This window comes from Vicugna pacos, unplaced genomic scaffold (assembly GCF_048564905.1).
Source record: "Vicugna pacos unplaced genomic scaffold, VicPac4 scaffold_13, whole genome shotgun sequence".
NCBI lineage: Eukaryota > Metazoa > Chordata > Mammalia > Artiodactyla > Camelidae > Vicugna > Vicugna pacos.
The window spans coordinates 2,457,798-2,483,667 of NW_027328734.1; the positions used below are offsets into that span (position 1 = coordinate 2,457,798).

At 32.6% G+C, this 25,870-nt stretch overlaps 1 protein-coding gene and 1 long non-coding RNA gene across 2 annotated transcripts; both read left to right on the plus strand.

Annotated features, from left to right (window-relative positions):
* Positions 1-239: 239 nt before the first annotated feature.
* LOC140692580 (uncharacterized) lies at positions 240-1,357 on the plus strand. The gene is made up of 2 exons (XR_012068147.1): positions 240-496; positions 1,275-1,357. It is a non-coding gene; the product is annotated as an uncharacterized lncRNA (long non-coding RNA).
* Positions 1,358-18,401: 17,044 nt separating this feature from the next.
* On the plus strand, positions 18,402-20,005 carry LOC140692581 (heat shock transcription factor, Y-linked-like). The gene is made up of 2 exons (XM_072956987.1): positions 18,402-18,833; positions 19,306-20,005. The coding sequence occupies exons 1-2, from the start codon at positions 18,579-18,581 to the stop codon at positions 19,996-19,998; spliced, it is 948 nt and encodes a 315-aa protein (XP_072813088.1). The 5' UTR covers positions 18,402-18,578; the 3' UTR covers positions 19,999-20,005.
* The last annotated feature ends 5,865 nt before the right edge of the window (positions 20,006-25,870 follow it).

Sequence of the window (25,870 nt, forward strand, 5' to 3'; positions counted from 1 at the left end):
TTAAATTATTTAAAAAGATTTTGTGGGGATAATATTTGCAGATCACACTATAAAAATAAGTATCCTATATGTTTCATTTTAACTGGATGAATGAGAAATAAACACTGGCTTAATGTTACACTTGAGTTGCTAGGAGACCAGTCGTTTTGTGATGTCGCATCTTTTCAAGTTGAGAACCATTGTGATGGCCTAGCAGTTTATCTGTGCAGGCCTGCCAGAACAGCATTTTTAGCTGCAGTGCTCAAAAACATGCAGATTAGAAAAGTAGCAGTAGAAAAAGTTATTTGAGATGACACCTGTTTCTTCAGAAATTCAAGATGTGTCTCATAAAGACGGACCAACTGGTTCAGGAAACTCTGGTAGATCTCTATTGTGTGATCAAACAATCTCTGGGGACTTGTCTTGAAGTCTATGTTTGAAGAAAATGCTTTTCAGACTTTGTCTGAAGAATCCTTGATAAAAAGACCATGTTACATACATTGTGTCTCAGAATCAGGTGAAGATAATGATTTTCGTTCTCTGACATTTCCAGGAAAACTCTGGAAAATGGCTGGGAGTGACCAATTTAAATCCATCTGGTGGGGTTATACTGGATCTTCCATAGTGATTGGTGAAGCTGTCTTTAAGAAGGAAGTGTTGGAACGATAGGCCCCTTTCAGATTATTTGAAACTGGAAGTATGAAAAGTTTACTTAGACAGCTTAACATTTATGGGTTTAGTAAATTGCGGCAGAATTTGCAAAAATCTTCTTGTCTAGCTGACTTTCTGACAGAAGAGAAAGAAGTCTCTGTTTTAAGCAAGGAATTCAGTAATTGTAGTTATGATTTGGTAACGTATATATAAAATTTTATTTTGTATATCAAAATATGGTAATATAAATGTAAAGCAAGATTTTGAAATTCTATAAAACTACAAAGGCTGAAATTCTTTATTTTTTCTAAAAATTAAGACAGTGCCTTAACTATTCAAGATTATGCAAAACGTTCCTAGCAACTATGAATCTTAAAAGAAATCTAAATGAAGGTATTAAAGCTTTTTTTTAAAAAGTTGCTTTCACCGTTGCTGCAAATGCTAACTTCTTAAATTTGATGACTATTCTATTTAAATGTGTATATTCCAAATATGGAATTTCAAAATATAGTCAGCATTGTACACATTTTTATGATAATATCATTGCATAGTAAACGTGAAATCTGAGGTTTTATAGGTTAGGCTTAATATAGTCTTGTGTTTTGTTTTAAAATATTACTAAAATTTTTCTCCTTTGGTTTTAGCTACAGTTCTGCCATAATCGAAATCTTAAACGAGGTTGTCCCCAGGTTTTAGTGAGAATAAAAAGAAGAGTTGTGAATAAAAATGGCTCTCTGGTATTTTCATTGGCTTAAGATTTCAAAAAGAAGCACTTTAAAGCAGAGGGTAATGTGCATAACCATAATTCTGGTTTTGTGGCTGACACTAGTGTAGAAAGTTCATTTTTACTTTCTGCAAATTTAAACATGCCTCTAATAAGAAAGCCGTCTACTAGCCACGTACTTGGTGATACAACTAACCTGATCAGAGGTGATTTTTCTCCTCCATCATCAATGTCATTTAGACCACCAGAACAATATTGCAGTGGATCAACGTGCTATTTTAAATCAGTTGACCACTGTCCACGGGCACTCTCAAAGCAGCTACAATGAAGCAAATGGCTGTGGTGTGAACTTCATTACAACTACAACTTCTAGTTCTCAGTAAAGCATCTTGTCTCCCATACAGAGCAATTATTTTGGACTAATGGTGGAGCCTTCTACTTTTCCAAAAAGATATCACAACATATCTGCCAATGAAGGTCTTTTCCTAAACTTCAACTGGGAGTACCCCACGGTTTCCAGTGCCAGTGATAGCTGATCCATCAGCTACCTCTCTTTCAAGGCCAACTTATCAGCCAACCTCAGTTTATGAATGTCATGCTAATTACAACTGATCTAACAGAGGACTACCAGATTATGCAGGATAACAAAGATTAATATTGATTTGGCATATGTCGACAAATATCTGCAATTTTCTTATTTGAACAACAAACATAGATGTGTACCTGTATTTTCCTTACTTTTTTTGAAATAGAGTAAAGAGTTATACTGGAGACTAAGATAACATTTAAAGAAAAAAAGAGATATTTGATTGATATGATCATTTGATGGAACAATATGGGTATAATTTTAAATAATTTCTTGGAAGGAAGAATAGAAAATGGAAGAATTTGGAAAAAGAATATAAAATGGAGAGAGGTAAAAGTACTAAGTGATTTCTGGTTCATCCTGGAAAGTAATAAAAGTGTTAAGTCAGGGTAGTTTGGAACGGATGATAAATGCAGGAACCGGCCCAGGGATCATGGTCTCTTTTATGTGATTCTTGGAATCATAAAGGTCACATGATGTAGTCTCGGATGGCACAATCAGAATGTGGTAGAATTTAAGAAGTAATTTTATCTATGGTCTTCTCTGTGCTGTTCTCAAAGCATTCCAATTGATGCTTTTTTTCCTGCCCTGAAGAATCTATGCTCTATTTTATAGTCAATAATTTATGTTGCTTTTATGTTCCAGCCAAAGGCAACTTACATCCTCAGGGTGGCACTTAATGCCTTTCCAACTCTAAGCACACAAACTAAACATAATTTAGTCATTCCTTTATAGATCTGGCATCTGACTACCATAGCATTTCTTTATGTTTCACTATTTCTGGAGATACATCGATTGAAATACTTGTCAAGAGAGTTAGCTCCAAACTCACAACTTTTGCTCCAGCTAATCCTTGGAGTTAGGATGTACTCCTTTTACCTACTAAGATTTTCCCAGTCCCAGCACAAAAACCACCTCCTCCAGATGTTTTCTGTCTATCCCCCTTTCCTTGTCTAACTTGGATAATAACACAGTAAGCAAAGCACATGCCACAGGATGAGTTTTAGTATTTAGTGAATGAAAAATACATGTTGAATTTAAGCAAAATCTACTTTCCTGAAACAACAAAACTCTCATAGTTTTCAAACTATTTCGTTATGGTCTATACACTTCACCAAAAACTAGCTGTTTTCATAGCACAAGGACTATTCATTCAAGACAGTAAGTTGAGGTAGGTACAAGAGGTAAAGTATTATTTTCCTTTTAATTCATGCCTCCAGAGGCCTAAAGCATTCCATTCTCATTTGCTGGATTTTTTTCCTGTCTCTTCATCACCCACCCACACAAAAGCGCTGATTCTCTTCCCCTTACCAATAAATATACTGCCTTCTAATTAATTTACTTCTTAGAATCAGAGCATTGTCCAGAAGAGACCGTGTCATTGCAAACATTTAATGCAGGAATATACACCCCACATAAATTGTGTCCTTTCTAACATTCACACAGGAAGTACCTAAGTGATACTAGACCCTTGGTTGGGGTGGTCGCATTCAGTAACCAAATTGCAATCTAAAATGTGTGGACTAGAACAAGGTGAGGGTGGTAGAATTAAAAATTTGTCCAACTGCAAGAATACCAAATGTATACAGATTTTAGGAAATATAAAATATTCATGGAAGACTTTGATTATTTCCCATTAATTTAAAATAAAAGGTGAAGCATTTTCAGAATGTGAAATACCCTGAAATGCTGGAAAATTGTTGGCAAGGTCAGGGAGCCTAAGGCTTCTGCTCACAATCATGCAGAAAGTGTCAGCTGATAAGACTGGAATGGCAACATTGAGTCCTGAAAATGTGTCACCATTTGTGAATAAGCCTTTGATAATCTGGAGAATGGGCAAATGAGCCAGGGTAAGCTCTAGCAACATCTCACCAATATGACATCTACCAAGAGAAGAAAAGAGCCCATTTGCAGCAGGAGATCTGTGTCTGGACAGCAGTGGTTTCTCCTGAAATGAAACATCAAGCTTTTAAGTTTGTCAGCTGAACTATGATGGTGATTATTTTGTTGCTTACATTAGCAGTCTGGGGTTCAGATGGGCTGGTTCAGCAGGTAGTTTCCAGCTCTATTATCACACAGTGGGTCTTAATGTTATCATCATGACAAGTTTCTATACTGGTAAGTCAAAAGCTACACTTTAAATTCAAAATTAGAAATCCTAAAGAAGAATATTGTTTGTCCATCTGTAGTTTTCTACCTGGGAAAATCTAGACTATTGGCAAAAGTACAAAAGTTGACTGGTGTTTGAAAACTATACTCTGATCTCTGCCCACTGAATTCTTCATACTAAATACTACAAATATTTGTACCACTGTGTGTGTGTGTGATGATGGATTGTTAAGCAACTAAGTTTGTCTTAGTTGAGTCATCAGTGAATTATTCCTCTGCATCTGGCAGAATCTCTGTGAATTAAGAATTTCATTGATCCACCAGGTTTTCTCCTGATCAGAGAGAGGTAGATTATGTTTCTCCCAGTATACTATTTGTTACATGTTTATTGAATCCCAAGCTAATGCTAGGGCCAAGCCACTGAACCCTTGAATTGGACAGAGGCATATACAAACTCCAGTCCCCAGAGCCCAGCACAGGAATGTGTCCCCTTTTAATTTAAGCTTATATCAATTTTTTTTTAATTCTCATTGTTGACACAACTTATTTTGTCTTTGAACACCCCTTGAATAATTTATAGAGACTGAACCGCTGATTTATTCCCTTTAAGCTACAAATTGCAATAACCTTTCTTTCCTTGGACTACCTGGATTAGAGTGAGTGTAGTCATCATTTTGAAAGCAGCCCTCAGTACTGAAAATGCAGAACCTTTACACTTATTTGCCCAGCACTTGAGCGAAAATGTATGTTGTGGATCTCAGTTATTATCCTCACATCCCATAATGCAACCATGAGAAAACAGCACATTGTTATCCAAAATCAAGTTTTTGTCAGTATTGCATTCCCATTGAAAAACAGTTAAGAATTGTAGGAGTTCTGAGATTTTAACATTCTGAGATTTTTAGCAACCTAGCATGTTCATTTCTTACAGATGCTCTTGTGGAAATGAGACTTTCGGTCTGAGACAGTGAACTTTATCACTCACAGTAAGAGCAGTCAGTTTTAAATTTGTATCCATTCCCTAATCTCAGATGAATACACGAAATGAAATGTTGTTGCCTACAGAAGCAGTGGGCTGTTAACATGAAGAAAGTTTAAGGCATGGCAAAACACTAATTTTATTGGTATCCTTATGTATAATTTATTAGAATCACTTATTTATTAGTATCTTTACCTAGGATAAGTATATCATTACTAAAGTTTACTTGATGCAAAAAGAATCATGAGAAATGACATGGGAAAAAGTGACAATTGACTTTCCTTTTTTTCTTCCACTTTTATTGAGATATAAATTGCTTAAAACATTGTGTAAGTTTAGGTGCACAGGATAGTGATTTGATTTACATGTATCATGAAATAAATATCATAGCAACTTTAGGGAGAATTCATTATCTCATATAGATAAAATTGTAAAGTAATACAATGTGTCTTTTGGTTGTGATGAGAAACATTATGGTCTACTCTCTTAACAACATTGATATAGAACATAAAGCAGTATTAATTTTAATTTTCATGTTATTACAGCGCATCCCTAGAACACGATTATTTTACGGCTGGATGTTTATAGCTTTTGAGTACATTAATCAAATCCTCCTTTCCCAAACCCTGCCTCTGTTAAATACAAATCTAATTTTTTTCTATGTGTATGTTTGTTTGTTTTTGAAGTGTATTTTAATCTAAAACACTGTGTTAGTTTCTCTTACACAACATACTCTTTGCTGTTTTTAATATAATTCAAACAGATCACCAGAATATATCTAGATATGTTATGTTGCTATTTAAAATATTCAATAGTTATTGGCTATTTCCCATATAGTACATTTCTTGTCCCTGACTCATTTAATTTGCAACTGGAATATTTTCTTTCTTAATTTCCTCAAATTTTCTTTTCCACACCCCATTTCCCTCCTTCTTGTGAACAACCTCTTTCTTTCTATATCTATAATTCCTTTTCTGTGTTGTTACGTTCATTTGTTATAAATTCCAAATATGAGTAAAATCATTCACCATTTGTCATTCAATTTCTGACTTAATTCACTTAGCATATTATCCTCTTGGTCAACCCATTTGTTGCAAATGGCAAGAACTTATTTTTAGAGCTGAGTAATAACCCATTGTATTTTTATGTGTGTGTGTGCATATATATATATATATATATATATATAAAAATTGTGTGTGTGTGTATATATATATATAAATTAATCTGTACTTAAGATGGGTAGATATATATACTATAAACACACATCTTCTTTATCCAGCATCTATTGATGAGCAATTAATTTGCTTCTATTTCCTGTCTATTGAGGATAATGCTGCAGTGAATATAGGGTTGAATTTATCTTTTCTAATTCGTGTATTATTTTCTTGGAATAAGTATCCCGATATGTATATTTTGGATTATATTTCATTATTACTTTTTATTTAAAGCTCCATTTTGTTTTCCACAGTGGCATCACATATTTACATTCACACCAGCAGTGTATCAGGGTTGTTTCTCTTACATCCTAACCAACAGTTAAGTTTGTTATCTTTTTGATAATAGTCATTCTGCCAGGAGCAACATAAAATCTCACTGTGTTTTGGACTTGCATTTTTCTGATGTTTAGTGATGTTGAGTAGTTTCATGTGCCCGGTGGTTACCTTTAGCCCACTGTATATTCATTTTTTGTAATGGGCTTAATGACCATAATTGTCTGATTTCATTTTCAGGCATTCTGTTGTGTTCCATTATTCTGTATGTTCTGTGCCACTACCATATTCGTTTTAATACTGCAGCTTTGTATTATAGTTTAAAATCAGGGACAGTGATACATCTTCTTTGTTTTTGTTAAAGTTGTTTCTCTTTTTAGTTTGTTTCTTTTCTTTCCTTTTTTTTTAAGTGATTTCATCTCTTTTGGGTTTACATGTAAATTTTAGAATTATGTTTTGTAAGTTTCTGAAAATGCCCTTGGTATTTTGATAGGCACTGAATTTAATTTGTGTATTTCCATGGCTTATTCTGTCATTTAAACAATATTATTTCCTCATCTACGAACAAAGTATATTCTTTCATCTGTTTGCATTATCTTCAATTTCTGTTATAAATATTTTATAGATTTCTGAGTACAGGTCTTTTACCTCCTTGGTTGGATACATTTCTTGATTTTTTTTTTGTAATGCAGTTGTAAATGTGATAGTTCCCTCACTTTCTCTATCTGTTAGCTTGTTGTTAGTGTGTAGAAATGCAAGATTTCTGTATGTTAAATTTACATACGGAAAGTTTACCAAATGCAATGATAAGCCCTAGTTGTTTTGTGGCATCTTCTTTAAGATTTCTGTTTAAAGTATGTAATCTGCAAACAGACACTTTTGCTCCTATTCCTAATTAGCTATATTTTATTTACTTTTATTTTGGATAGCTATGGCTAGAATTTCCAACTATACTGAATTAAAGTGGTAAGAGTGTGCATTCTTGTCTTCTTCCTGCTTTTATTGGAGATGCTTTCAGCTTTTAATCAGTGAGTGTCATGTTAGCGGAGTTCTTGTCATATATGACCTTAACTGTGTTGAGGTGTGTTTCCTCATGTCCACTTTGAGGAGGAATATATTCATAAATAGATACTGAATTTGTCAAAACATTTTATGACTCTATTTAGGTGACCATATAATTTTTATTCTTCAGGTTGTTGGTGTGGTGTATCATACTCATTAATTTGTGGGTATTGAATCACTTTGCATCCCTGAAATAAATGGACTTAATCATAATGCATAATCCTCTTAATGTATTGTTTGATTTGCTAACAATTTAGTGGTGTTTTTGCATCTATGCTTACTAGTAGTATGTAACCTGTAATTTTTGGAGATATTTGTTCCAGTTCTAGCAGAAGTGTGATACAGAAATGTGGGATAGAAAGCCTCCCATCCTCTCGAAATTTTTGGAATACGCTGAGAAGTATAGGTAATAGCTCTTCTCTAAATGTTTGTCAGAAATCATCTGTGAAGCTGTCTAGGCCTGGAATTTTGTTTCTACAGAGATTTTTTTAAATACTTATTGAATTTCATTAGTGATAAACTGTTCATGTTTTCTTTCTCATTCCATTCTGGAGATTAAGTCTTTCTAAGAAATGGTCCGTTTATTCTAGGGTTTCCATTTTATTGGCATATAATATGTTGTATCATCATATGATGTTTTCTATTTCTTTGATATAAGTTGTAATTTCTCATTAATTTCTGAGCTTATTAATCTGTAACTCTCTTTTATGCTCATGTGTCTGGTTAAAGTTTATCAACATTATTTATGTTTCAAAAGCCATTATTTAGATTGATTAAATGTTTATATTTTTAATCATTATTTTATTTAATTATATTCTGTCCTTTCAGCTGACTTTCCTTCTACTAACAAGTTTTTTTTTATTATATTGATATGTCTTTTGGTGGTAAGAATATGTTATAAGAGAGAGATGTTTCTTATTTATATATGTGGGATTATTTTGCTATAAACATCCCTATTAATACTGTTTTTGTTATACCCCATGGATTTTGTTTTTCCTGTCATTTATCTTTATATATTTTTTATTTGATTTCTACAACAATCCAGTTGTTGTTAATAATGTTTGTTTTACCCTCCACACTTTAGTATTTTTCTCAGGTTTTTTCTTTTTATAAATTTCTATTTTCACAGAATCCATAAGTTTCTTCACAAAGCAAGGAGAAAAATAATAAAATTTGAACATATATCTGAAAGTCCCAAATTTTCTAAAATTATTTTGAAAAATGAATGAAGCTGTAGGTATTACCCTCCCTGAGTTTAGAAAATACTACAAAGTTACAGTAATCAATTCATCAAAATATGGCACTTATAGAAACACAGAGATCAATGGAACAAAATAAAGAGTCTGAAAATAAACCCACACACTATGATCAGTTAGTCTATAATGAAGGAGACAAGAGTATAAAATGGAAAAAAGGCAGTCTCTTCAAAAAGTAGTTCTGAGAAAACAGGACTGTACATGTAAAAGGAAGATGAAAAAGTACTTCCTTCCATAGTACAAAAAATGAGATAAAAATGGATTAATTACCTAAATGTAAAGCATGAAACTATAAAATATTTGACCAAGAACAGGAACAGAACTGACTTTGAGATAAATCATAGCAATCTTTATTTTTGATCTGTCTCCAAATTAAAAAAAAAGGAAAACTAACAATTACAGTTTTTAGTTTACTGAGGAAAAAATAGATGTATTCTGCGATAAAGGGATTCTATTTCTTTTATAAGTGTGAAATGCAAAAACTTTTGCAGAGCAAAGGAAAACATCAACAAGTCATATGATAACAGACAGAATAGAAGGAAAAATTTCAGACAATGAGAACAATAAGATGTTAAAATCCATAATATATATATAGCATATTAGACTCAATATTTAAAAATTAAAGACCTCAAATTAAAAACAGTTGAAGAATCTTCATGGAAACTTTTCAAAAATAGACATGTGGATGATTTTTAGACTGATATAAAGAAACATAACTTTGCTATTCATTAGGAAACCATAAATCAAAACCAGAATGAAATAATCTTACAGCAACCAAAATGGCTATTAACAAAATATCTACAAATGACAAATATTAATAAGAATGTCTATAAGAGGGAACCCAGGAACAATGATGGTGGAAATATAAATTGATGCATCCACTAGTGTAAAAGTGAGGACGGTGCACAGAAAACTAGAAATAGAAGCATTATATTTTGCAGCAATTCCAGTTTTTGGTATAAATCTGAAAAAAATGTAAACATTAACTTAAAGGATATATTACCCCCAGTGTTCTTAACATCATCATTTATAGTAGTCAGGGGTAGAAGCACAACTCAACTGCCCATCAACAGATGATTGGCTGAAATAGTTGTGAGATATAGATAACATAATAAATACTTCATCATTGTATAAGAAAAAGTAAAATTCTGCCATTTGGAACAATGTGACTGGACCCAGAGGGTGTTGCACATAGGAAAATAAGTCATACAGGGAAAAACACTCTACATTGTAACTTAAATTAGGAAAATAAAGATATAAGTGAAACAATCATAAGAAAACAAAAAAAGAATCACATATATATGTGTAGTGTACCAAGTAGTGGTTTCCTGTGGGGAAAGGGTAGAAGGATGGAGAAGACAGAAATGTTGAAGCTACAATTAATAAATTAGAGAACCAAAAGTACTATATTTACAGCACAGAGAATTATTTTAATAATTTAATTGATTTTAAAGAGATTATAGGGATATATTTTAGTAAAATGTGCATGTAGGTGGGTAAAACATTGAAGAAAGAACCCAGGAAATTCAAAATATTTTGTAGTACTATGATATTAAGGGAAGTGATTTGTTCACTTTCTTTAGTGTTCTTATAATTTCCTAATTAGAATTTAAGCTTTTAGTTGTAAAACTATATAATTTCAAATGTGACACTAGTTGAAACTATTTTTGACTCTCCCCTTACATCTACAGTCAGTAAAACGTTCACATCTGAACAAAAATAACTTCAACACAAAACAATACTCCAAAACACATGTGAACAGGTGAAGTTCGGTGGACTAAAACACACAAAGGAGGCTGAACTGAGGGAAGACCAGAGTTGGTGTCTGCAACCAAGGCCCCCTGAATAGGATATCTGAGTCCATAAATTCAAAGAACCCAGTAGAAACAGGATCTCAGTGGATCACGCAGATTCGGCCTCCAAATGCACCAGTACTCATGGTCACAGTTAATTAGGAGGGAGCCACAATGGAGACAGAATTTCCATCCTTCGGACACTGAGAGATTCATGAAACTGTCCCTACTCTCCATTCACAGTGGTGGAGACAAGTTACCTTGCAACACTGGACATGGCAAAGGCACTTGCCTGATTCCAAATATCCACCTTTCTTTACACCTTTCCTCAATGTGTACACTGATTCTCAAGGGATATCAGATAAAAGGAAGGGTTCTCCTTCCCAGTGACAAGAGTGGCATTAACTATCAGAGAATTCTAAGAAGTGACAATGAAAGCACATCTTTTATCCACACAGTAGCGTCAGGAAAGTGCTATTTTAAAATGTTATCAGAGGTAGCTCAGGTTAGTAAAACCAATAATTGTACAATATTGCAAGCTACCAGAGAACAAAAACAAGGACTCCAACTCCCAATCTGTTATTTAGTGTCATCAGAGCATTAATCTATCAAGATCAAGACCAATCACAGTAACTTTATAGGGCACGCTAACACAGATAGACACACACAGACACCGTCACAGACACAGACACAGAAGCACAAGCACACACACCTGCACACACACACACACACACAATGTCAACCCTGCAGGAAACAAAGTTAAAGTAATTGTCTATTGCCATATAATCAATAGAGAATCCAAATAGCTGTCATACAGAATCTCAATACAACAAACAAAACTGAGAAAGCAGTTTAGTGAGCTCAGGAATAAATGAAATGATGAAAAGAAATACATTACCAAAGAGACTGAAAATATAAAATAATCAAACATTATTGGAGGACCTGGAGAACTTAATAAATGAGATGAAGGATGCAACAGAAAGCATTCGAGGTAGAATGTCTTTGTGGAAGAGAGATTAGCAAACTCACCAATGAAAAACTAGAAATGATAGGAGAGGGCAGAGATTCAAGATATTTAAAAGTGGGGAAATTCTACAGTAGCCATTGTCTTCCTCAGGAAGTGCACATTAGTGTGGAATCCTGGAGGGGGTAGAAAGCTAGAAGGCAGCTGATGGTTTATTAAAAGAAGTAAAATTGATAACTTCCCGAACCTGTGCAAGGAACTGATATACAAGTCCATGAACCAACAAAACACCAATAACTTTAAGACAAAGGGACCTCCTTCAAGATACGTCATATGCAAATTGACAAGATAATGTCAGAGTGAAATTTTAAAGGCAGCCAAAAAAAGTTATGATAATCTACTAAGGAACCCCCATTAGGCTATCAGCAGATTTCTGAGCAAAATACATACGCCAAGCGTAAATAAGATTGTATTTTCAAACTACTGGAATAAGAAATCACTCACCCAATAATACTTACACTGTTATCACTTACATATAAAATGAAAGTAAAGACTTTAACTAACAAACCTGAATGAGATGAAAAAGCAAAACCGAGACACCTTATAAGAGGTGTAGAATAGAAGTCTTCTAAGAAATATAAAATGGCAAAAATATGCAAAACATTGACCAAATGCTAAGGAGAGACCACGAGAAACTTTCAACACTTTCTTTGGGTATGTTCTTAAATGCTACTATACTATATGGATTAAAGAGTGAAAAAGAGGTAATCAGGGGCAATAAATATAGATACTTCAAACTGGTAGCATGTTCACAAGAGTAAAAGAAATAATTTGAAACAGTAGTCATAAAAATTAAAGTGTAAAATAAAACAATATTAAAGGAAGATGCTATCAGCGGAAAAAGGACTAAATTATACAGGATATGTTTTATTTTTATTTGAATTACAGTAGATGTAAAATATTGTGTAGTTTCAGATGTACAGTGTGGTGATCCCAACCACTTTGTAGATTATATTGCACTATGAATTATTACAGTAATTGTAACTTACAATTATTTTAAGCTATTGTATATAATTCCATATTCTATACAGATTATCCTTCTTGCTTCTCTATTAATGTATACTTCTTTGTATCTGTCAATGTCCTACCATTGAATTATCTTTCCCTTCCACTTTGGTAAACATAAAATTTTTCCCATATCTTTGAGTCTGCTTAAGTCTTGTCTATCTAATCTCTTTACCACTCGATCATGTCTCTATCTATCTATCTATCTATCTATCTATCTATCTATCTATCTATCTATCTATCATCTATCTATCATGTACGTATGTATCTATACTTCTATTTTTCTGTCATCTGTCAATAGATAGCTATACAAAGATGTACACAGATATTTGTTATACTTTAGACTCCACGTATAAATTAAATTATATACTTTTGTCTTCGTCTACGTTACTTCACTAAGCACAACATTTACTAAGTCCTCTCATGATGCTGAAATAGCTATGTGTTATAGTTTTTCATGGCTGAGAAATATTTATTGCATATTTACAGAAACATCATTTCTTCTTAAGTCCATAGTCTGCTGTGGACTCTTGGATTTCTTCCCTGTCTTGCATATTATAAACAGTACTGCTTTGAAAATTGGTTTTTCTAAATTTAGGGTGTTTTTTTCCCAGATATTTCCTAGGAGAGGTATTACTGGGTCATATGGTAGTTAACTTCTTAGTTTTTAAACAAATCTGAATACTGTTTACCTTAGAAGTTGTACCAATTTACATTACTACCAAGAGTATACAAGAGATTTCTTACCTCCACATCATCTCCAACACTTACTATTTGTAGACTTTTTGATAATAGCCGTTTGACCAGTGTGAAGTTATACCTCATTGTGGTTTGATTTGCAATTATGTAATAATTAGTAATGTTGTGAAATTTTATCACTTGCCTGTTACTCATCTGAATGTTTTCTTTGGAAAAATATTAACTCAGGTACTCTGCTCTTGTTTTTGATTGGGTTTTTGTTTTTCACCTTGAGTTATGTAACATAAATCAATGTTACATCTATTAACCTACATCTACTAACCCATGGTCACTTGCATTGTTTGCAAATATGTTCTCCAATTACACAGGCAGTGTTTTCATTTCATTGATAGTGTCCTTATCTGTGCAGAATTTTTCAAGATTCTTTAGGTCCCACTTGCTTATATTTGCTTTTATTTCTTTTGCCTTAGGAGACTGATACAAGAAAATATTCCTATGATGTATATACAATAGTGTATCACCTATATTCCTATCTAGCAGTTTTATAGTATCATAGTTTCTCCTTTTTCATTTATTATATTGTTTGTGTTCTCTCTCTTTTCTTGTTGGTGAGTCTGTCCAGAGATTTGTCAATTTTGTTTACTATTTCAAAAAAAGATTGATTGATTTTTCTATTTTTTAATCTCTATTTCAATTATTTCTTCCTTGATCTTTACTTTTTCCTTCTTTCTTTTGACTTTTGATTTTGTTTGTTCTTCTTTTCCTGATTTGTTTACATAGAACGTTTGATTATATATTTGAAATTGTTCTTCTAATTTGAGGATGGCCTTGCCACTATGAACTTCACTCTTAAGCCTGCTTTAACGGTATTCCATAGACTTTGTGTAGTGTATGTCATATCTCTCAAGATATTTTTTAATTTCTTCTTTTACTTCAGCACCTGACCCCCTTGTTTAAGTACCATGTTTTTTCATCTGGATTCTGTTATTTTTTCTCCCTGCTTTTCTGTGATTGTTTTCTAGTTTCATGGTATTATACTCAGAAAAGATGCTTAAATTAATTTTTATCTAATTAAATTTTTTGAGGCTTCTTGAGTGCCTGAGTATGTAATCTTTCATAGAAAATATTCCTTGTGAACAGGAAAAAAATGTATATTCAGTTTTGGGGAGAAGAACTGTTTTGAAAATATCAATCATCTCCAAATATTTTATTATATATTTTAGTATCTTTGTCCCCTTATTAATTTTCTGTGTGAAAGGCCAGTCCAGTGATGATAATGGGGAGTTATAAACTCCTACATTGATTCTGTTCCCAGAGATTTCTCTATTTTATATATTAGTGTTTCTTTTATGTATTTAGGTGCTCCTATACAGAGTGCATATATCTTAATGAGTATAATATCCCCATTTTGATTTGCTCCTTTAATCATTATATCATGTCCTTTTTTATCTTTCTCTATGGCCTTTTTTGTAAAGTCTCATTGTGTGAAGTCAGTACTGCTTGTCCTGTTTCTTGTCATGTGCATTTGCATGGAATATATTTTTCTACCTTCTGACTTTCAATTGATGTGTGTTCCTCTTACTATAGTGGGTCTCCTCTATGCTTCATAATGTAGGGTCTTGTTATATTATCCCATCTGACAATAAATATCTTTTGATTGAAGCACTAAGTCCATTAACATTTGTGATAATTATTGATAGACATGTTTATTTCCATACTGAACTTCATTCTCTAGTTGATTTGGTATTTTCTTTTTGTTCATTTGTTTTTGTTTTTGTGGCTTGATAAGTTTTCTTTTATAATCTTGGGTTCTTTTTGGCTTTGTGACTTCATTGTATGCTTTTGACTTATAGTTACCTTGTTTTGTATGCATATTGACTTGTAATATATTTGTTTAATTTAACTGATAAGAATACAAATTCAAACCCATACAACAGAAAACAGAAACAAGAAGAAAACACTCTTTATTTTCCTGTTTCATTCTGTGACCCTTAAAAATTTTGATCTCTTCTTTTACAACATCATATTTATTCTGTTGTAAGTCATTATAGATATTGCCTATATAATTATGACTTCCTCTTTTCTATAGCATACTGCTTCTTTTTTATTTATAGTAGATCTTTCTTATTTCTTTTTCTCTTGCTAAATTCTTTAAGTATTTGCTTGTGTGGAAGTTATTTATCTCTCCTTCTTCTAAAAGATAGCCTTGCTTGATAAAGTATCTTAGATTACAGCTTTCTTTCATTCAGGATTTTGAATCTGTCTTGCCACTACCTTCTGCCTGCTGTGTTTGTGTAGGAAATGAGGTTACAAATATTATGTATATAATAATATATATATGTAAAGAACACATATAAATGAAGTTAACAAATATGGTGAAAACCTATACGTTAAAAAACAGAAAACATTGATAAAGGAAATTAAAACAGATTCAAAGAAATGAAATGATCTCTTATGTTAATGATGTGAAACAATGTGTTTGAAACAACCATGCTACCCAAAGGAATCTACATTTTGTGTGATTCATGTGAAAATACCAATGAGATTTTTCCAATAAATTGAACAAATAATTTTAAAATTTATATGTAACCACAAAGATCTTGAGTTGCCAAAATAATCCTGAAAAAGTTTATTAAATCTAATGGTGTAAAATTCTCTGATGTTAAACAGTCCTACAAAACTTTAGTAATTAAAACAAAGTGATACTGGCTCAAAAACAGACACCAATCAATAGAAGAGAATCGAGCAACCAGATATAATCCCTCACACCTATGATCAATTAACCCATGAAAAAGGAAGCAAGAGTATAAAATTAAGAAATGACATTCTCCTCAATAATTACTGATGGGGAGATTGAACATGTAAAAGATTGATTAGAATATTTCCTCACATTGTATACAATCCATGAGCACACAATATCTTTCTATTTATTTTGTTTACTTATATTTCTTGCACCTGTAATATATAGATCTTTGTTTAGAACTTTTATTTCACTTATCAAATTTATTCCTATTTTATTCTTTTTGGTATTAATTTACATACAATAGTTTTCCTAATTTCTATTTCTGATAATGTTTTGTTACTATACAAATATGCAACGAATATTTGTATATTGATTTTGTATTCTGCAAGTTTACTAAGTTTGTTCATTATTTCTAACAGTCACTGGAGGAGTCTACGGAGTTTTCTATGTATGCATAATTATGTCATCTGTAAAAACTTCACTCTTTTATTACAAGTTGAGTTAATTTTATATTTTTTCTTGACTAGTAAGTCTTCCGAGGACTTCTAGTAGTGTAATTTAGGACTTGTGAAAATGAGCTACTTTTTCTTATTACTGGACCAGAGGAAAAGTTTCCTGTATGGTAACATTGAATTTGATTTAAGTCATGGGTATTTCATATATGGTTTTATTATGCTTTGTTACATTCTATCTAAATCGAATTAAATAATATTTTTATAAAAATTTAAAGATCAGATCTGTCAATAATTTTCCTATATATTTTGTGATTGTTATATTTGAATTCTTTTTTTTTAAAAGGATAGTATCACATATGTAAATTCGTGTATATTAAATAATATTTATGGATCTGGTCAAAATCCAACTTAACTATAGTTTATAATACTTATTATATGCCATGTATTCAGGTTGCTAATATTTATATAGAATGGGATTTACAGACACTGAATGAAAAATTTACATTGTAGCTTTAGGGTACATTTATTTATTTAAATATTTTATCTCTCATTTTGAACTGGGCTTATGTTTAATGGAATTTATTTCTAAATAAAGAATATAACTTTTGGTAGAACTGGATTTACTACAGTTTTTTGATACAGAACATAGCTATTATTTACAATTAGTGCAAAAGACACTTGCCTTAAAATGCCGTAAAATAATAAAAATGCCAACCGTTTCAGGACTGAGAAACATATTGCTTCCTAAAATGAATTACCTGGTCTTTTACACCCCAAACGACACATAGGATTATATCTTTGTTTTTTGATTGTTTGTTTGTTTGCCCTTTAATGGAGGCAATGCTTATTGAACCCAGGATCTTGTGCATAAGTTTATTTATCAACATCATTTTGGAACAATTAACAGAAGCCACAAGAGTATGGATTATAAAGAAGACAAGAAAATTTATTACTTCTAGGGACTGATAAACCTCAGAGTGACAGAATGGCAAAAATAAACATTTGTAAATTTACAATAAGATTCTCTCTTTGAAATAATATTGTAGAATATTAAATTACTTTTGCTTCAATTAAACCATTGAATTACAATTTAAAACAAAAGTTCCCCCTTTGGGATTTCTTAAATTAGATTGATTATTTTAATATTTTATTTCATAAATATTAACCATTTTTATATACATACCATATAAACACATATTTATTCTTCTGATGTTTTGAATATAGAGGTACATATTCTAAAGTACACAGATAAATACCTGCTTCCAATACCAAATCAAATTATGTTTCACTTTAATTACAAATGATATTGAAATCGTTATACATTTTCTGTACATGTTTTAGGCAAATTTCAGTTAAAATTCCTAAACTTTAAAATTATTTTATATATTTTCTGCATTATTTATACTCTGTTCACTAATCTGTTATAAATTTAGGTACAAAAGGAAGGAGATTGGTTTTATTTAATAAACCCCAAAATTAAATTTTATAAAAAGATTTTTTTGAGATAATATTTGCAGATTACTCTATAAAAATAAGCGTCTTATATGTTTCATTTTAACTGGATGAGTGAGAAGTAAACACTGGCTGAATGTTACACTTGAGTTGCTAGGAGACCAGTTGTTTTGTGATGTCACAGCTACTCAGGTTGAGAACCACTCTGATGGCCTAACAGTTTATCTGTGTAGGACTGCCAAAGCAGTATTTGAAGCTGCAGTGCTCAAAATCATTCAGATTAGAAAAGTACCTGTAGAAAAAGTTATATGAAATGGCACATGTTTCTTCAGAAATTCAAGAGGTGTCTCATAAAGATGGACCAACTGGTCAAGGAAACTCCGGTAGATCTTTATTGTGTTATCAAACATTCTCTGGGGATTTGGACTTGAGGTCTATGATTGAAAAAAATGCTTTTTAGACTTTGTCTGAAGAATCCTTGATTTAAAGGCCATGTTACATACATTGTGTCTCTGAACCAGATGAAGATAATGATTTTCTTTCTCTGACATTTCCAAGAAAACTCTGGAAAATGGCTGGGAGTGACCAATATAAACCCATCTGGAGGGATGATAATGGAACTTCCATAGTGATTGATGAAGATGTCTTTAAGAAGGAAGTTTTGGAAATAAAGGCCCCTTTCAGAACATTTGAAACTGGAAGAATGAAAAGTTTACTTAGACAGCTTAACCTTTATGGGTTTAGTAAATTGCGGCAGAATTTACAAAGATCGGTATTTCTAGCAGACTTTCTGGCAGAAGAAAAAGAAGTCTCTGTTTTAAGCAAGGTATTCAGAAACTTTAGTTACCACTTCGTAACTTATATATAAAATTTTATTTTATACATCAATCTATGGTAATATAAATGTAAAGCTAGATTTTGAAAATTGTATAAAACTACTAAGGCTAAAATTCTTTATTTATTCTAAAAAATGAGGACAGTGACTTAAGCATTCACATTATAAGAAACTTTGCTTGCAACTATGAATTTTATCAGAAATCTAAATAAAGGTATTAAAGATGCTTTTCAAAAGTGGCATTCACCATTAAGCAAAAGCTTGTTTCTTAAATTTGATGACTCTACTATTTAAATGTGTATTTTCCAAATAAGGAACTTCAAAATATTGTCAGCAATGTTCATATTTTGATGATATTATCTTTGCATATTAAATGTGAAATCTGAGGTTTTATAGGTTAGGCTTATTTTACTGATGTATTTTGGTATAAATTATTACTGAAATCTTTCTACTTTGGTTGTAGCTGCAGTTCTATCATAATCCAAATGTTAAACGAGGCTGTCCCCAGGTTTTAGTGAGAATAAAAAGAAGAGTTGTGATTAAAAATGCCTCTCTGATATCTTCATTGGCTGAAGATTTCAACAAGAAACACTATAAAGCAGTGGGTAATGTGGATAAACATAGTTCTGATTTTGTGGGTGACACTACTGGAGACAGTAAATTTTTACCTTCTGTAAATTTAAACATGCCTCTAATAAGAAAGCCCTCTACCAGCCACATAATTGGTGACACAACTACCCCGATCAGAGGTGATTTTTCTCCTCCATCATCAATGTCAGTTAGACCACCAGAACAAATTGCAGTGAATCAACGTGCTATTTTAAATCAGTTGACCACTGTCCACGGGCACTCTCAAAGCAGCTACATTGAAGCAAATAGCCGTGTTGTGAACTTCATTATAACTACAACTACTACTTCTCAGTACAGCATCTTTTATCCCATACAAAGGAATTATTTTGGACAGATGATGGAACCTTCTATTTTTCCAAATAGATATTACAACATATCTGCCAATGAAGGTCGTTTTTCTAAACTTCATCCAGGGAGCAACCCACGGTTTCCAGTGCCATTGATTGCTGATACATCAGCTAACTCTCTTTCAAGGCCAACTCATCAGACATATTCAGTTTATGAACGTCATCCTAGTCAGAACTGATCTACCAAAGGACTATCAGATTATTAAGGATAAAAAAGATTAAAATTGATGTTGAACAAATATCTGCAATTTTATTATTTGAACAATATACATAGATGTCTGCCTCTAATTATCTTATTTTTTTAAATAGTGTTATGAGATAAATGGGAGATTAAGCTACAATTTAAAGATAAAAAGAGATACTTGATTGATATGATCATTTAATGGAACAATATGGTAGTTAATTTAAAAAAATTCTTGTAAGGAAGAAGAGAAAATGGAAGAATTTGGAGGAAGACTATAACATGGAGAGAGGGAAAAGTACTAAGTGGCTTCTGGTTCATCCTGGAAAGTATTAAAAGTGTTAAGTTAGGATTGGGTGGAAGGAGATAAATTCAGAAACCAGCCCAGGGATCATGGTGTCTATTATGTCATCCCTGGAATCATTAATGTCACATGATGTAGTCTCAGTTGGCACATTCAGCATGTGGTTGAATTTAAGATGAAATTTTATCTCTTGTCTTCTTTGTTCTGTTCTCAAAGCATTCCAATTGTTGCTTTCATTCCCTGCCCTCAAGAGTCTACACTATATTTTCAGTCGATACTTTATTTTGTTTTTATGTTCCATCCAAAGACAAGCTTACGTCCTCAGGGTGGCTCTTAATGCCTTTCCAACTCTACGCACACAAACTGAACTTAGTTTAGTCATTCCTTTATAAATCTAGCATCTGACTACGTTGGCATATCTTTATGTTTCACTGTATATGGAGATAAATCCAGGCAAACGCTTGTCAAGTATGTTAGCTGCAACCTCAACACTTTTGCTGCAGCTCATCCTTGGAATTTGGATGTCCTCCTTTAACCTACTTAGACTTTACCAGTCTCAGTACAGAAACTACCTTCTTCAGAAGATTTCTGTCTATCCCCCTTTCCTTGTCTAACTGGGATACCAGCACAGTAAGCACAGCATTTGCCACAGGATGCATTTTAGTATTTAGTGAATGAAAAATACATGTTGACTTTAAGCAAAATCTACTTTCCTGAAACAACAAATCTCTCATGGTTTCCACAATATTTCATTATGGTCTTTACTCTTCACTACAAACTAGCTCTTTCCATAGACCATGGACTAGTCACTCAAGACAGTAAGTGGAGGTAGCTACAGGAAACAAAGTATTATTTTCTTCTTAATTCATGCCTCCTGAGGCCTAAAGCATTCCATTCCAATTTGCTGGATTTTTTCCTGACTCTTCATCACCCACCCAACCCATAATAGCTGATTCTCTTCATCATTTTAATTACTATACTGACTTCTAATTAATTTACTTCTTAGAATCAGAGCTTTGCCCAGAAGAGACAGTGCTAATGCAAACATTTAATGTAGGTTTATGCACCCCACATAACTTGTGCCCCTTACAACCTTCACACAGGAAGTATCAAAGAGGTACTAGACCCTTGGTTGAGGTGGTCGTATTCAGTAACCAAATTGCAACCTAAAATGTGTGGACTAGAAGGAGGTGAGGGTGGTGGATTTAAAAATTTGTCCAACTGCATGAGTACCAATTTTCTGCAGATATTAGGAAATATAAAATATTCATGGAAGAATTTGTCTATTTCCTATTAATTTAAAATAAAAGGTGAAGGATTTATAGAATGTGAAATGCCCTGAAATGCTGGAAAAATTGTAGGCAGTGTCTGAGTGTCTAAGTCTTCTGCTCATAATCATGCAGCCAGTGTCAACTGATGACTGGAATGGCAATATTGAGTCCTGAAAATATGTCACCAGTTGTGAAGAAAGCCTTTGATAATCTGGAGAAAAGGCAAATTTGCCAGGGTAACCTCTTGCAACATCCCATCAATATGATCGTTTCCAAGAGAAGAAAAGAGACCACTTGCAGCAGAAGATCTGTGTCTGTACAGCAGTGGTTGTTCCTACAACAGAATCATCAAGCTTTTAAATTTGTCAGCACATCTCTGACCGTGGCTATGTTGTTGCTTACATTAAACGGCTGGGGTTCAGTTGGACTGGTTCAGCAACTATTTTCCACCTCTCTTATCAGACAGTGGGTCTTACCATGATCATCTTAACAAGGTTCTATACTGATAAGTCAAAAGCTACAGTTTACTTTTAAAATTAGAAATCCTCAAGAAGAATATTGTTGGTTTCTCCATCTATAGTTTTCTACCTTGGAAAAGCTAGACTATTGGCAAAAGTAGAAATGTTGTCTGGTGTTTGAAATCTATCCTCTGAGCTCTTCCCACAGAATTCTTACCACTAAATACTACAAATCTGTCTGCCACTGTGTGTGTGTGTGAAGATGGATTGTTAAGCAGTAACTGAGTTTGTCTTAGTTAGGTCATCAGTAAATTATTATTCTGCAGCTTGCAGAATTTCTGTGAATTAATAGTTTCATTGAGCCACCAGATTTTCTTCTGATCAGGGAGAGGTAGATGTTATTTCACTCAATATACTAATTGTTAACTGTTTATTGAATCCCGAGCTGATGCTAGGGCCAAGCCACTGAACCCTTGAATGGGACTGAGGCAAATATATTCTCCAGTCCCCAGAGCCCAGCACAGGACTGTGTCTCCTTTTTAATTTATGCTTATGTCTAATTTCTTTGTTCTTCTAATTCTCATTGTTGACACAACTTATTTTGGCTTTGATAACCCCTTGAATAATTTATAGAGACTGAACCACTGACTTATACCCGTTCACCTAGAATTTGTAATAACCTTTCTTTCCTTGGACTACCTGGAATAAAGTGAGCGTAGTCATCATTTTGAAAGCAGTCCTCAGTCCTAATAATGCAGAACTTTTACACTTCTTTGCCCAGAACTTGAGCAAGAATCTTTGTTGTGGATCTCAGGGATTATCCTCTCATCCCCTAATGCAACCATGAGAAAACACCACATTGTTATCCAAAATCAAGGCTTTGTCAGTATTGCATTCCAATTGTAAAACAGTTAAGAATTGTAGGAGTTCTGAGATTTTACCATGCTGAGATTTTTAGCAATCTAGCATGTTCATTTCTTACAGGTACTGTCGGGAGATGAGACCATCGGTAAGAGGCAGTGAACTATATCACTCACAGCAAGAGCAGCCAGTTTTAAATTTGTATCCATTCCCTAATCTCAGATGAATACACTGAGTGAAATTTTGATACCTGCAGAAGCAGTGGGCTGTTAACATGAAGAAAGTTTAAGGCATGGTAAAACACTAATTTTATTAGTATCTTTATGTATTATTTATTAGAATCACTTATTTATTAGTATCTTTACCTAGGATAAGTATATCATGACTCAGGTTTACTTGCTGCAGAAACAATTATATGAAATGACATGAGAAAAATTGAATATTGACATTCCATTTTTATTTCCACTTCAATTGAGATATAATTGGTGAGGAATATTGTGTAAGTTTAGGTGCACAGGATAGTGATTTGATTTACAAGTATCATGAAAGAAATATCATAGCAACTTTAAGGAGAATTCATTATCTCATTTAGATACAATATTAAAGAGATACAATTTGCCTTTTTGTTGTGATGAGAAAACTAAGGGTCTACTCCCTTAACAACATTCATATATAACATAAAGCATTATTAATTGTAGTTTTCATGTTCTTATGGGGCATCCCGAAGACACATTTATTTTACGGCTGGAGATTTGTAGCTTTTGAGTGCATTAATGAAATCCTCCTTTCCCAACCCCTGCCTCTGTTAACTACAAGTCTAATTTTTTTTCTATAAGTATGTTTGTCTTTGAAGTGTTCTTTTATCTATAAACTGTGTTAGTTCCTCTTACACAACGTACTGTTTGCTATTTTTAGTACATTTCAAACTGATCACCAGAATATATCTAGTTATGATATGTTGCTATTTAAAGATATTTCACAGTTATTTACTATTCCCCATACAGCACATTTCTAGCCCCTGACTCATTTAATTTGCAACTGGAAAATTTTCTCTTAATTTTCGTCAAATATTTCTTTTTCCTCACACCGTTTCCCTCCTTCTTGTGAACAACCTGTTTCTTTGTATATCTATATCTCCTTTTCTGTTGTGGTATGTTCATTTCTTTTAAATTCCAAATGTGAATAAAATCATACAGCATTTGTCGATCTCTTTTTGACTTATATCACTTAGCATATTACCGTCTTGGTCTATACCCAATTGTTGCAAATGAAGAACTTATTCTTTTTATTGCTGAGTAATAACTCATTTTATTTTTATCTGTGTGTGTGTACATATATATAATGCTGCAGTGAATATATGTTTGAATTTATCCTTTCTCGTTTGTGTTTTTATTTTCTTGGAATAAGTATCCAGATATGGAAATGTTGGATTATATTTCATTTTTAAATTTTAGATAAAACTGCATTCTGTTTTCCACAGTGGCAGCACAAATTTACATTCACTCCAGCAGTGCCTAAGGGTTATTTTTCTTACATCCTCACCAACTGTTATATTAGATATCTTTTTGGTAATATTCATTCTGACAGGACTGACAGAAACTCTTATTGTGTTTTGGACTTGCATTTTTCTGATGGTTAGTGATGTTGACTTGTTTCATATGCCTGATGATTACTTTTCCCTACTGTATATTCATTTTTTGTAATGGGCTAAATGTCCATAACTGTCTGATTTCATTTTCAGGCTTTCTTTGTGTTCCATTATTTTCTTTTTCTGTGCCACTACCATATTCTTTTTATTACTGTAGCTTTGTATTATAGTTTTAAATCAGGGAAAGTGATACGTCCTCTTTGTTCTTTGTCAGATATATTTGTGTTTATTGTTTGTTTTCTTTTCTTTTCTTTTTTTAGTGATTTCAACACTTTTGTGTTTACATGTAAATTTTATTATTATTTATTGTAAATTCTGAAAATGCCCTTGGTATTTTGATATGCACTGAATATAATTAATGTATTTTCTTGGCTAGTACTGTCATTTAAACAATATTACTTTCCTCATCAATGAACACAGTATATCCTTTCATCTGTTTGCATTATCTTCAATTTCTGTTATAAATATTTTATAGTTTTCTGTGTACAGTTCTTTTACCTCCTTGTTTGGATATATTTGAAGATTTTTGTCTTGCAATGTAACTGTAAATGAGACAGTTCCTTCACTTTCTCTATCTGTTAGCTTGTTGTTAGTGTGTAGAAATGCAAGATTTGTGTATGTTAATATTACATTCTGAAATTTTAAAAAATGCACTGAAAAGTCCTAGCAGTTTTGAGGTGCCATCTATAGGATTTCTGTTTAAAGTATGTCATCTGCAAACAGATACTTTTACTCCTATTCTTAATTGGCTGTATTATATTTCCATTTATTTTGGATAGCTATGGCTAGAATTTCCAATACTATACTGAATATCAGTGGTAAAAGTTAGCATTCTTGCCTTCTTCCTGCTCTTACAGGAGATGCTTTCAGCTTTTAATCAGTGAGTGTCATGTTAGTTGAGTTCTTGTCATATATGACCTTAACTGTGTTGAGGTAGGTTTCCTCATGCCCAATTTGAGGAGAAATATAATCTTAAATAGTTAATGATTTTTCAAAACATTTTATGACTCTTTTGATGTGACTATATTATTTTTATTCTTTAATTTGTTAGTGTGGTGTATCATATTGATTAATTTGTAGGTAATGAATCACTTTTACATCCCTGGATTAAAATGGACTTAATCATAATATATAATCCTGTTAATGTATTTTTTGTTTTGCTAACATTTCAGTGATGATTTTTACATCAATGCTTATCAGTAGTATTTAACCTGCAATTTTTTGAGGTATTTGTTCCATTTTTAGTAGTAGTGTGATAAAGAAAGTTGGGGGAGGAAGCCTTCCATCCTCTTGAAATTTTTGGAAATCTCTGAGAATTATAGGTGATA

What these genes read in the sequence shown, in the direction of transcription:
- LOC140692581 (XM_072956987.1), top strand. Translation starts at nt 18,579, where the DNA reads ATGGCTGGGAGTGACCAATATAAACCCATCTGGAGGGATGATAATGGA. An exon ending in AAGTCTCTGTTTTAAGCAAG is followed by an intron (nt 18,834 to 19,305) that starts GTATTCAGAAAC and finishes CTTTGGTTGTAG; the next exon opens with CTGCAGTTCTATCATAATCC.